Source organism: Anas acuta, chromosome 16, assembly GCF_963932015.1.
Source record: "Anas acuta chromosome 16, bAnaAcu1.1, whole genome shotgun sequence".
Lineage (NCBI taxonomy): Eukaryota > Metazoa > Chordata > Aves > Anseriformes > Anatidae > Anas > Anas acuta.
Window position 1 is genome coordinate 7,181,284 of NC_088994.1, and position 12,182 is coordinate 7,193,465.

Here is a 12,182-nt window from a genome sequence, read left to right on the forward strand (position 1 = left end):
CCCTCCCCAAAAAGATTGCAAGCTCTTCCAGTGCTGAAGTTGAGAACAGTTTGGGGAAATACTATGTAAACCCAAAAAAGTATCTTACCCAAAGAAGAACTTTGCTGTCTTCTATCCATTGTATCAGAAAGGAGAGAGGTAACTAACAGACAGGAAGCTGTTAGGATAAGAGTTACCAAACTTTTTGGAAATGTACTGTGATGTTTGAAAACTTTTTTTTACTTTCTTACTGACGAACATTTCACCTACATCAGTGAGAAAGAGTGGCGCAGCTCTAGTCAGAAAAACCCAGCATTCTTCAAGTGTAAATAGAACGTTGGTGGAAATCCTTCAAACTGTTGTATCTGGGGTGTAGTATGTAGTCTTTGTTTTGGAAATGATAATGTTTTTGTCACTAAAAACGTGTTTACCTTTCCCCTTCTCAAGTCTGAAGGACTTAGCTGCACTTGAAGCAAAACATTCATTATTACAGAGTGAGTTGGTAGTTACAAGAGAGATGCTGGAGGAATCACACCTTCAGAGGGATCTGCTGAAGCAAGAGAAACACGAGCTTACAATGGCACTGGAAAAGGTATGGCCACTTTTTCCTAGATAGCACTTGTGGGAGAGGGGGTTCTGATAGCAAGACCACCACAGATGCTGTTTCTGGCAGTAGAAGTGAGGGAAAAATGGTGTTATCCTTCTTGGACAATGCTGTGTTCCATACAGATTCTGCGGTGGATTTAATCCTCATGTACTTATTGGAAAGGTTTAACTGTGAGTACATCAGGCTTGTCAGAGATGCAAAGGGGATCTGGAGTTGCTGCTTAAAGTCAGGGATATTCCTGTCTTTGTTTTCATGTTGTTCGTTTGTCTCTCCAGGCAGAGCAGTCAGTAGCAGAGTTGACAGGGGCTCAGAATAAGCAGAGTTCTGAAATAGCTGATCTACATGTTGCCACAGCAAAGATGAGCAGTATTAATGAAGCTCTTGCATTGGATAAAGTGCAACTGAACAAGCTTGTGTTGCAGGTGAGCAGAGTTTCCAAGGATTCTGCCAGGTGATTGTCTCCAGCTGCTGTTTCTTTTCAGACTTTGCCTTCAGACAGTATGACTGTCTGAATATCTAGAAGTGTTATTTTTCTGTCCAGACTTCATGCAGAGTAAATCTTGCTGTATTTTGTTTCCTCTCTGCTTCCATGTCTGTAGCTGGAACAAGAGACCGAAGTTCTGTCAGGTAAAGTGGATGAGATGGAGAGAGCAAAGACCTCTGTACAGGAGAAGATGAGCTCTTATAAAAGAACAAATGAAGAGCTTTGCGCAGAGAAATCCCACCTGGAGCAGCTGCTAAAGAAAGCAGAGGAGCAACAGGAGGGGCTGCAGGTGCAACTGAGAATACTGACAGAGGAGAAGGAAGAAACCCAGGAAAAACTCAACCAGGTAAGACAAAAAACCAGGTTCTTCTGACATTTGGCTGCTTGGCTCAGGGAAGCTGTGTCTGTTTGATATTTCAGCGCTTTTGTCGACAAGGTGCTTGGTAGTACTGGAGGTCAGAAAGCTCTCTTTACTTCCTTTTAGAAATGGTTTGGTGGCTTGCAGAGATTGTAGTTCTGGGGGAATGATCTGTCCTTTGACTCTACAGCATATTTTAAATTGTCTGCTTTGGCCTGTTTTTTTTTTCTTTTGATAAATTTCATAGAAGTTACTTTTGTTGCCTGTGCACCTGAATGAGGCTACTACTGTTATCTGTGACAAAAGAAGCAAACAATTGTAGCTCTTCATCTTTTTCTGAGGTAAAAAACAGGCTGTATGTTTCCATTTATGCTTTTTGTTGTGAAGACCACAACTTTCACAACTCCGTTCTTATGTTTAAACGTAGGAAGCAGTACAGAGCTGCAAGTCAATATCTACTGCCTTGTACTGCTAGGAAGGGGAATGACATCTTGCTGTTGTTGTTCAAACTATATTTTAAGACAAGACATAAATTGTATGTTTGAATTGTTAGAGCCTCTTTAGGCTTTCAGGAGTAATTTAAGAAATAGGTGAACAGGCAAGATTCTTTTCTCTGGACTAACTGATTTCAACATATTAGAGAAAAAGCTCATGAGAATCATATCACTGGAAGAGAGTTTTTCATCATTTAAATGACAGTTTTGTAATGTACAGTCATGTGTATTTGCGGATAACTGAGAGGAAAATAGCTTCTTTCTCATCGTCTGTTCTGTTCTAGTCTTTGGCTATAGGGTAAATTGTTTGTCAGGTACAAAGCAAAGGTGTTATATTGAAGATAAAAGCTTAAAAATAGTGGTTAATCTTCAAGATTGAATATCAGCAAGGTATATTAGAAAACTTATTTGTGTAAGATGATTAAACATTATTACTGACATGAATTACTATATAGAGTCTACCATTTTTTTGGCCATGTCAGCCAGACTTTCATAAATCACTAAATTACAATGCTCGCCATAAGGGCTGTTTCCCTATCAAACATCACCTCACTCCATCCAACAGCTTTACATTTATTCCTTTTTTTTTTTTTTAAAAAAAAAAAAAAGGAGAAACCATATTTATTTTAACTCTCTTCAGTGAGGAAAGTTACTTTTGCTGAAACCTACCTGAAAATTTCCAGCACTGATACAGATTCTGAGAGAATTTTAGTTTGCAAGGTAGCAGTTCTGGAAAATGCAGGATTTTTGCATGAAAACACGTAGTCTGGGATATGTACGTTTGTCCTAAAGTAGCTGTCTGGTCCCAGCCAACCCAGTATAGCCCTACACGTCACTTCCAAGTCCCAGTGCCTTTCGGCACTGTGAGTATTAGTGCTGTATACAGCAGATGCTCTTAGGCTTTTATCCCACAGTACAGGAGCTCTAACTGATTCAGAAGTGACACTGGTCGGCTCTGAGCAGATCTTCAGAGAAATGACTAGAACTGTATTTTATCCTGCTTTCAGGTTTACCTCCAGCAAGAGTCAGCTAGCAGTGGTTTGGAGCAGTTGCGCCAAGAGTCCTCTCGCCAAGAGGATGCACTGGCCAAGGTGTCCAAAGAGAAGGAATTCCTGGTGCATGAGAAGGCTGCCCTTGAAGTGCGACTGGCAGCTGTGGAACGGGACAGACAAGGCCTTTCAGAGCAGCTGGCAGAGGCCAGGTAAAGGCAGGGAGGAGGCCCTAGACAGGACATTATTTAATGTCTGTAATTATAAAGGTGGTAATCATTACACAAGGATTTATTGCAAACCGTATGCTTGTCAGACAGCTTGACCTTCCATAGACAGAAAACTGAAGAATCTCGAGGGGAAAAAACAACAACCCGTATATCATGTTTTTTTCTGAGAGCTAAATCTAACAAAGCTTTGGGCTCATGTTTGTGCTACCTTGCACGTGACTATGAAGTCTAAAGCAAGCCAATCTGAATCCTCAGTATCAGGTACCTTGGCTCTGCATTGAGAAATAACAGTGCCATGCTCTCTGCTTGCATCTAGATGTTTAATGGAGCCTGAGGCTTCTCTTTGTTTTTGTTTTCTTGTTCTGTACATTTAAACAGAAACCTTTAGGATTCAAGGGTACTATATACAGGCATTCTGAGTAGGACACTGTCATAGAGGGTAAAGCTAGAGGCTTCTGCTGAAAATCTTGAGGACTTTCTGTTTCTAAGCTAACTCATGTTAACTGTGGTACAGGACCTGGGTTTGGTTCTGCCTGCAGCGGGGAAGCTTCTTTTGAAACCTTGCCAGTCTTTGGGAATTGCTTATCACTGATGTGTGGGGTCCTGTACACCGTAGCACGTGGCCTCTAGAGACGGATATCACAGAGATATTATGCAGAAAAGGAACAAGATACTGTCCTTGTGCTGTATCAGGCTACTAAGATCAAACGTGACAAGTTCTGCTTTTCACAAACAATGTTTGTCCTGTGTTCTAGGTGGCTTTTAGAAGACTCCTGAACTTGCAAAGCTGTATAAATGTTATTTTGGAGGTTGTCTGTCATGCATCATGACTTACACTTGACCACTCCAGAGTATGTTGTTGGCAAGGTTGATAAACACTGTTTCAGCTCAGTATGTTTCTTGAGAGCTGCTGCTTCTTCTGAGCTCCAGCTTCTCTTATTTGATCCAGCTGAATAATATTTTGTCAATTTGGCTGTACTGCTTGTTCATAACTTTTATTGCTGGCTAAACTTCCAGAGGAGAGTGTAGCCAGAGCTGCAAGGTGGAATATGATAAATTTTGAACTTGAACTGTATATAAACAGCTCTTCGCTTTCTTCTAATGGCTGTAACACTGATGTGATTTTCCAGGTTTTATCAGTGTAGGTGAAGTGGAGGATACTTACTGCTTGATTATATCTGTTCCATGTGTTGTCATGAAAACAGAGATTGGCAGTAGGTACTTACAGAGAGTCTTTATTAAGCATTCATCTCTTTTTATTTTTCAGTGACAGCATCAGTAAAAAGAAGAGGGAAATTAGTTATAAAGAGCCTTTGTTAATAGATAAAAGCATTAGCAAGAAGAATCGTCAACTGCTCTTGCCAGATGATGGTCTCGAGCCTTTTGCTGTCACAGTTTTGGACTCTGTCTTCTCTGTTCTGTTTCAAAGGCTGATTTCTATTTATCATTAAAGTGTAGCACATTTACTTTGGACTGTCAGAGATTGGCATAGTCAGATATGTGTTTGCTTTTCTTGCTTGAAGATATGTCTTCCATTGTACAACAAAGCAGTGAAATGTTGCTATTGTGGGTTTTATTGCTGTACCTTTAATGATGTTATCCTAATTGTGTCCCTGTACTAATGAAGCAATGCTGTATAGTGTAAGACACTGGCACACAGGACACGGTATTAGAGCAGGGAAGTAACTTCAGCTCCAGGTTCCAAAATCCTGTTGTCATTCAGAAGTGCTGATGATATCAGGGCTGTGAGCCCTGATGGATAGATTTTTGCTTGCTGGTACAGATTCTGTGGGCACAACTACTTGTTTGTCATATATCAGATGACAGCAATTTAAGATTTGGCTATTGAGATCAAATTAGACTGTACTTCCTGTGTTATGCTAGGTCATAAGTAAAACCTGGGCATTCCCTTGGAGAGGCCTGCCTTGCTATTTAAAGTAGCAGAAATATGTCTTATGTTCATAAATTTCCACACAACCCATTTTCCATTCTCAGGTGTGGGGATTATGAACCACTTCTTACTGAAATAACTCCCCGAGCATGTTAGGAGTAAGAAGCTCATTCTTTCTATGTTTACAACATGCAGGTCAGTGAAGGAGACCCTGGAATCAAGCCTGTTTGAGGCACAGCAGCGTATATCTCAGCTGGAGATCACCAGGAGTCAGCTTGAAATGCAACTGCATACAGTCATCCAGGCTAAGGAAGTGGTGCAAGGTGAGAGCCTCATGTATTTTGTCTCTGGTGATACTCTCACCTGGTTGCAGTGCTGAGGAATGAAGGAGATGCAGCCAGAGCCCTTTTGCACTGAAATTAAAACAGCTTAAGGCTAGCAAAATCAGAACCATTGTTTCTGTAGGTACTGAATTTCTTGCCATTTGTCATGTTTGCAGGGGAAGTGAAGTGTCTTCAATGTGAGCTGGAAGCAGAGAGATCTTTAATGAAGCAGGAACGGGAAAACATGGCACAACAGCTCCTGCAGACAGAACAGCAGTATAACAATGCTCTCAAACTTCATCAAACTGATCATGAAGTGGAAATAAACAAACTCCTACAAGACCTGGTAGGAAACAATATGGTTTCAAGCAGTCTCTGTGGGATGGATTTAGCATAATTATAGCCTGAGCCTGAGAAATGGCAGTAATCATCTGTCATAGGCCACACACTGCTAGGTCAGACAGCAGAGCCAGTGGCTCATCCTTGAAGTCTCGTATGTGGAGGCCCACATGACTGTGTCAGGACAGTAAATGCAGTCACCAATTCAATGTGGCCTTAAGACAAATTCAGCAGAAGGTTGGGTGAACTCAACCCAAAGCCTTGCAGCAAAGGGGTAGGATCTTGACCAGACTGCTGTATATCATGAGGTAGATTACTAACATTCCTGCCAAATGCAATCACAGAAACTACGTTCCTTTCTTTCTGTCTTTTCATGGTTGACAGAGGTATTACCCTTGGGTTTAGAGCATATAGGACAAGCTCCTTGTTCCTGGTACTTCAGTCCATGGTCTGTCTTGTCACTAGAGCATCAGGATACTGGCCTCTTTCTCACCCTGCAGTCAGTCTGCATCTTTTTATTGAATAAAATGGGGTTGAGTTCTGAAAATGGAGATGAGAACAGAGAGAAATGTTAAGAACAAGGGTGTTAGGAAACAGACAGCCATCAGAGAGGGGAAGGTGTTATCTCCATTTATTCTACCTGCTGACCTGCCTTTTAAGTTCCTTGAAGGGCACAAGGCGGCTGCTGTTTGCTGTTCAGGCTTGAGGGAAGGATGGAGATTCACATGTTTCTTATGAGGTTACCTGAGACTTCATCTTGAAATCTTTTCTTTCACTCATCAGGCAAATGAGCGGGAAGGGCACCATTTAGAGCTGCAGGAGATGCTGGAGAAATGGGAAAAGGAGAAAGCAGAGACAGAAGGTGAGCATGAGAAGAAGCTGTTTGATATGAAGCAGAAGGTTGCTACAATGCAAGCTCAACAAGAAGAGGAACGAACTAGAGTTGAAAATGCTAAGCAAGAGGTAAAGAGTGTGAATGCAGAATTCGTGTTTTTACTCTTCTGGTCTCCTTATTGGTAATTTTTCTCTTGACACTATACATCTGGGTAGAGATGTCTGTTGGATGCCCTTCTGTAAACAGGAGTTGCCTTAACAGCCATAAGACTTTTGTGCCGTGAAGCAGTGCCTATAATGCAAGAGACTATCAGAGTCTAAGTTTAAGAAAGGCAGGAAGTCCAGTGCAGACCTGAAGATAGCATAAACACCATAATCATATCTCACAGTGGTGAGCTGAAGGAAGCAATGTGTACAGAAAAGATGGAGTTATGGGAGTTAGATGGATATTGGACTGTGAGAGCATGCCTTGAGTGTCCCTTTTTTTCTGAAGTGTTTGAAGTATTTTCTACTTTGAATTTGGTGAAGTGAAAGGCATGCAGGACTCTTTGGCAGTGGGAATTAAATGTTTCTGAGTAGTGTAACAGAGATGGCCTCCAGGCTGTGTTTCAAGTCACTTGCTGGGTAACTGTTTTGTGACCAGACCCATGTGCCAAAGCAACCCTATTGTGTGCTGAGAGTCTTCCTTGTGTTCTACCCAAATTCCTTCTTATGCAGATTGGCAACGCATGGCCGTACCCATAGTTGTGTCTGCAGGTACTGAAATGATAGAATTAGCTGTAAGAGGTGGCAGCGTATCCTTAAAACTGAAGTAATTTTCACCAAGCCCCACTTAGAATACAAGTTTTCTGAAGGAGCTGCTAGCTTCAGCTTTCTGGCAGACTTGCATGTTCTTTATTGCAAAGCAGATGCAAGAGTCTATATTAAAAGACAAAGAGGACACGACAGAAGACGAAGAATACCCTCACCAGCACTAGAAAAAGGTCACACATATTCCTATTAGATGGTTAAAAGTTTACTGAATACTCAGTCACAGATGGACCGCAGATGTTTATACTGCCAAACTCACTTAGGAATCTGTGCCATCTAGTGACCTAGGAAACCAGCAGCATGTTGCTTTGAGAATGTGTGAACCTATCAGCCTTCCAAGTCTTTGAAGTCTGTGTGCATTTTTTTCTGTGAAGATTAAACCTGTCTTTTCTCTTTCTGTACAGGTCCTGCTAGAAAAAGAGAGTGAGAAGAAAGCTTTATTAGAGACATTACTGCAAACTCAGGGAGAGCTAACAGAAGCCTGCCAACAGCTTGAGCAACTGAGGCAAGAGGTGAAGGAGCAGCAAGTGTATGGGCAGGTAAGTCTCACTAGTAGGGCAGGTAGAAAACACAAGCAGTTGGTAACAGAGCCAAGTAAACAGTGAAGGACAGTAAGAAAATGAAACACAGGTCCTGGGACTGAAGAGGCAAGAACTACTGTAGACACTGAAGACACAGAGCATGGTAAGCTCCAGAAGCCAGCAAAAGGAAGGAAGGGTTGCAATGGAAGGAGTGGTGGGTAGAAAAGGAGAAAGTGGCTGAATACATGTGAATGAGACAGAAGGAGGAAAAACATGGAGCTGATGGCAGGTCCCAGTAACTTGCTTTCCATTTGTATTTACAGAACATAACAGAAAAGCTGAAAGCAGAGCTGCAAGAAACTCGTTGTAAGATCAAGGCAGTGGAGAATATGCATAAGGAAGAAATCAAAACCATCAAAGAGGAACTGAATATTCTTCTTCAACAGAGGGATGATCTACAAAAACAGGTAACTTAAACAGCAAAAGATATTTTAGTTATCAAACAGGTCATGTCTCTACTTCTTCCTTTTCTGTTGCAAAACAGGCTGTTGGAGTAATTCCTCTGACTGCCATCATAGGTGTCCATCTCAGCTGGTCTAAAGGAGACTTGGCAGTCACCTGAATCTCAGCTGCTGCCCTGGACAGATGAGCTACTCCTTTTGCCTGTTTGCCAGTAATCATCTGAATGGATTTTTGCTGGTCTGTTACTGCTAGCCTTGGTTTTTAAGATTTTTATCAGACAAATGTGATGTCACTCTAGATTTTTATACAAGTCAGTTGTGTCCATTGCGAATTTAGTACTTCATGACAAGATGAAATTTAAATCTGTTCTTCCCCTTTCTTCATAGTACATGATATGGCTGACGGTGACAAGCTGTCAAGTCTTTGAGTGCTGTTATGTGTTACTTCAGGTAGAAGAGTTGACATCACAGCTAGCAGCTTCCCAAGAGTCCCAACAAGCAATTGGCCTCAAAGCTCAGCAGGATCTGAATGAGGCACAGGAATTGTCAAGGCAGAAGGTACTGGAGGTTGTGCACCTCCAGAGGATTTTGGATGAAGAGAGGAGCCAGTGGGAAGAGGTAGAACATCAGAACAAAGAGCTACAAGTGTGTCTGCAGTCCTTGGAGGGGGAAAGGAGTCGATGGGAAGAAGTGGAGCGTCACAATGCAGAATTTGAAGCTTCACTGAAGGTCCTAGAGAGTGAAAGAGCCAGGTAATTGAAAGCCTGCAAGACTCTCTGTTCTATTTAATGAACTCCCTCTTTTAGACTTTTGCATATGAAAATGTCTCTTTTTTTCTTTTGGTCACACTTCTTTTTCTGAAGCCAGTGGCTTCAGAAATAATCTTTTCCTTAAAAGGAGGTGTTCTTTTTATTATGTCAGCTTATAAATACTGCAAATTAAACTTTCAGGGGTTTAAGCCTAGAACACAACAAAGGAGGCAGGACAAGCTGCAGTATAATGGGCTAAATAGATCCACCAGCTCCACCTTGGGTTCACTACACTTCAAACATTTAAGATCTGCACTAGTCTTCCGTCCTTATACTTATGGTTGGTAGAAGCCATCATGGAAGTTGGAGGCTCCCAAGAAATGAGCACGTTTTTCACTGCCATATGTTACCCCATTCCTCAAAATATCCTAACAGGCATCTGGAGGTAACTCAAGCAGGGTCCCTTCTAGCCTCAACAGTTACCAATGTTATTGTCCAAGGAGTGCAACAAAGAAGAGAAAGGAGGCTACTTCATCTGGTGAAGTCCTGCCAATCTTAAACAGAACTCTTCACTGAAGAAGTTAAGTAAAAGGCAGAGTACTCTTTTTTCTTTCTGCTATGAGGAATCCTACATCTTATATACAGATCTGAGTATTTCCTCCAAATCTCCATTACCACTTCTGGTATCTGCCTTCATTTCTGCAGGGCTGTTCTCAATGAGTTCTTCTCCCAGTCTGTACGTCTCAGAAATATTCTGTGTGGGTGCACATTATGGCTAGCATGAGGAATATGTTTCTTAGGCTGTAGCTTTCACAGAGGTGAGGTAGAAGGCAATCTGTGGTAAGACAGTTCTCTAATTGCCTGTTTCTTGGTCTCCAGCCCTTTGTTGTACATCTATGAGCATTAACATGAGCTCCACTGCATGGAGCCACCCAGCATAGAGGTGTGCATACAGACAAACAAGAAGATAAGAAAGATAAAAAAGGTATATTGTGGATTCTAGACATTTATAAAGATGCATTATCCATAAACCCATTCACAATTTGCATGTTTTCCTCTTCCCTGGAGTTCTTAGCCTTTTATGTTCTTCTCTGGCATTCTTGAAGTTGAGAAGAACCAGTGGTGGGTAAAACTGCCCCTTGGTACCACCTGTACTGCAGAATGGCAGAACATAGGATTGTATCTGTGGGTATCACTATGGCTTTTAACATCTCTGGTTTAAGTGTTTCAATATTTGTACGCCCATATTAAGTTGTCTATATTCTTATTCACATTTCAAAAAAATATATGAAATTTAGCCAATAATTCAGATTTCCTCTGTGGAAGTGAGCATAGTGGACACCTGCTTGGGTGTGATTGCCAGCCTGGCTTAGAACTGAACAAGCAGCCTAGTTATTTAGATAAACCTCAGCAGAGACAGTAATTTTCCCCTTGGTGGTGGAAGTCCTAAGAGGTTTCTAAATGTTATACACTGTAGTAATGAGTCACATACTCTCTCTTTCTTTCAGGCTGTCTCTGTCTCTGGAACAGAAGGAACTGAGCCTCAAGACCCTGGAAGAAAACAACCTTGCCCAGCAGAACGAGGTGTCTAAACTGCTTTCTGCTATTCAACAGGCCCAGCAGCTCCATTCAGACCACAGAAGAGAAATACAGGAGCTCAACAACCAGGTACCCTATCCAACAGCATTCTTTTCTCCAGGGAAATTGAATACCACTTTCAGCTTGTAGGCCCCGCCTTTTTTCCCCTTCCAACAACACATGCTCCTGTGTTCTGTGCAGAGACTTTGCACATAAAAGTGAAGGCTGGATCTGCTATGTTCTCCCTGTGTTGTCCCCTGTTCTGTCATGGTTCAAGCCTGAACCTTCTATGAGGAAGAGCAGAAGACTCCTTTGGAATTTCTCAGTATCTATGTTGGAATGTCCCTAGGTGGTGTTTCTATCTCTATATAGAGACAGAAACCAGCGATCTGGTGAAACAGAAGTAGTTACCACAGAAGGCACTTCCATCTCAGCCAGTTCATCTGGTATTTGGGGGATGCAAAATAAGGGATGCTGACAGACTTCTATTTGCTTCTACTCCCAGGCATATCTGGCAGCCTGACCTCCGTGCAGGGATGCTTGATCTGCCACCTCACGCTGCCAGCCTTCTACTCAAACACTTGCTGCTTCTATTCTGAGGTTGGAAATTGGAATTGCAAATTCTGATGGTTGGGCTATTGCCTTCTGGATGGGGAAGCTTCCTTTTGGCCCCTTAACCTCCAGGCACCAGAATAAGTTTCTAGCCTACTGTCTGTTTTACTTGGTCTGAATCCTTGTTGTTTTTTGTTGTTGTTGTTTGTTTGTTTGTGTGTGTTTTTGTTGTTGTTTTGTTTTGTTTTTGCCTTTTGTTTCCAATGTTGTTGTTGCTTAAAGTAATTCCTGATTTTTTCCTCTACTTCCTGCTCTGCTGCCTCAGTAGCAGCACTGTCCCTGAGGCTCTGTGCATCTATTTCATAGGTACAGTCACTGCAGGAAGTGGTACTGGAGAAGGAGGCTGGCCTGGCAGCTCGGGAGAAGCAGCTATTACAGGATCTGGAGGAGTCCCGAGCCGGCGAACTGTGCTTGAGAGACTCTTTGCACATGCTGGAGACAGAGATGGCTGAACTTCAGCTGAGGCTTTGTAGCACAGAGAATAGAGCAAAGGCATTGGCTACAGAGTGCCAGCAGGCTAACAGTGCCCATTGTGAAGCCCAATCACAACTGGACAAACTGCGATTGGTTCTCCACCACATGCTGTATGACAGCACTGATACAAGCAGAGGCCTGGTCACTTGGAATTCAGGCAAGTGTGGGAAGGTTGAGGAGACTGTGGAGTACACATAGGAGAGCAGATAAAATGAAGGGGTGTTTCTTTGTAATCCTAATAGATTCATCCTTTCACTTCAGACTGACTCAAGCCTTGAGAAGTCATGAATGCCTGAGGTCTCTGCACAGAGACAAGCTCCTGTTTGTATGTGGAGAAATAACCAACACAAGAATTAAATAGAGGCCCATAGTCATGGAAGTGTATGTGCGTTCTTCCATGGAGCAGCACCCACGTTAGTGGGCAGCGAAATAATGTTAGCCTATGACAT

At 42.2% G+C, this 12,182-nt stretch overlaps 1 protein-coding gene across 3 annotated transcripts in view; it reads left to right on the plus strand.

The window, feature by feature from the left end:
• Nucleotides 1-12,182, plus strand: part of CEP250 (centrosomal protein 250) — a 32,491-nt gene that overhangs the window by 10,265 nt on the left and 10,044 nt on the right. For all 3 annotated transcript variants that reach the window (XR_011101861.1, XM_068700292.1, XM_068700293.1), the window contains exons 12-23: nt 427-571; nt 862-1,008; nt 1,186-1,416; nt 2,930-3,123; nt 5,228-5,355; nt 5,532-5,701; nt 6,478-6,657; nt 7,743-7,877; nt 8,183-8,326; nt 8,771-9,072; nt 10,578-10,737; nt 11,566-11,890. Coding sequence is in view for 2 of the 3 variants with exons in the window: in XM_068700292.1 (XP_068556393.1) it covers nt 427-571; nt 862-1,008; nt 1,186-1,416; nt 2,930-3,123; nt 5,228-5,355; nt 5,532-5,701; nt 6,478-6,657; nt 7,743-7,877; nt 8,183-8,326; nt 8,771-9,072; nt 10,578-10,737; nt 11,566-11,890 (2,261 nt within the window). In the remaining variant the exon portion in view is untranslated. The remainder of the gene's footprint in view (nt 1-426; nt 572-861; nt 1,009-1,185; nt 1,417-2,929; nt 3,124-5,227; nt 5,356-5,531; nt 5,702-6,477; nt 6,658-7,742; nt 7,878-8,182; nt 8,327-8,770; nt 9,073-10,577; nt 10,738-11,565; nt 11,891-12,182) is intronic.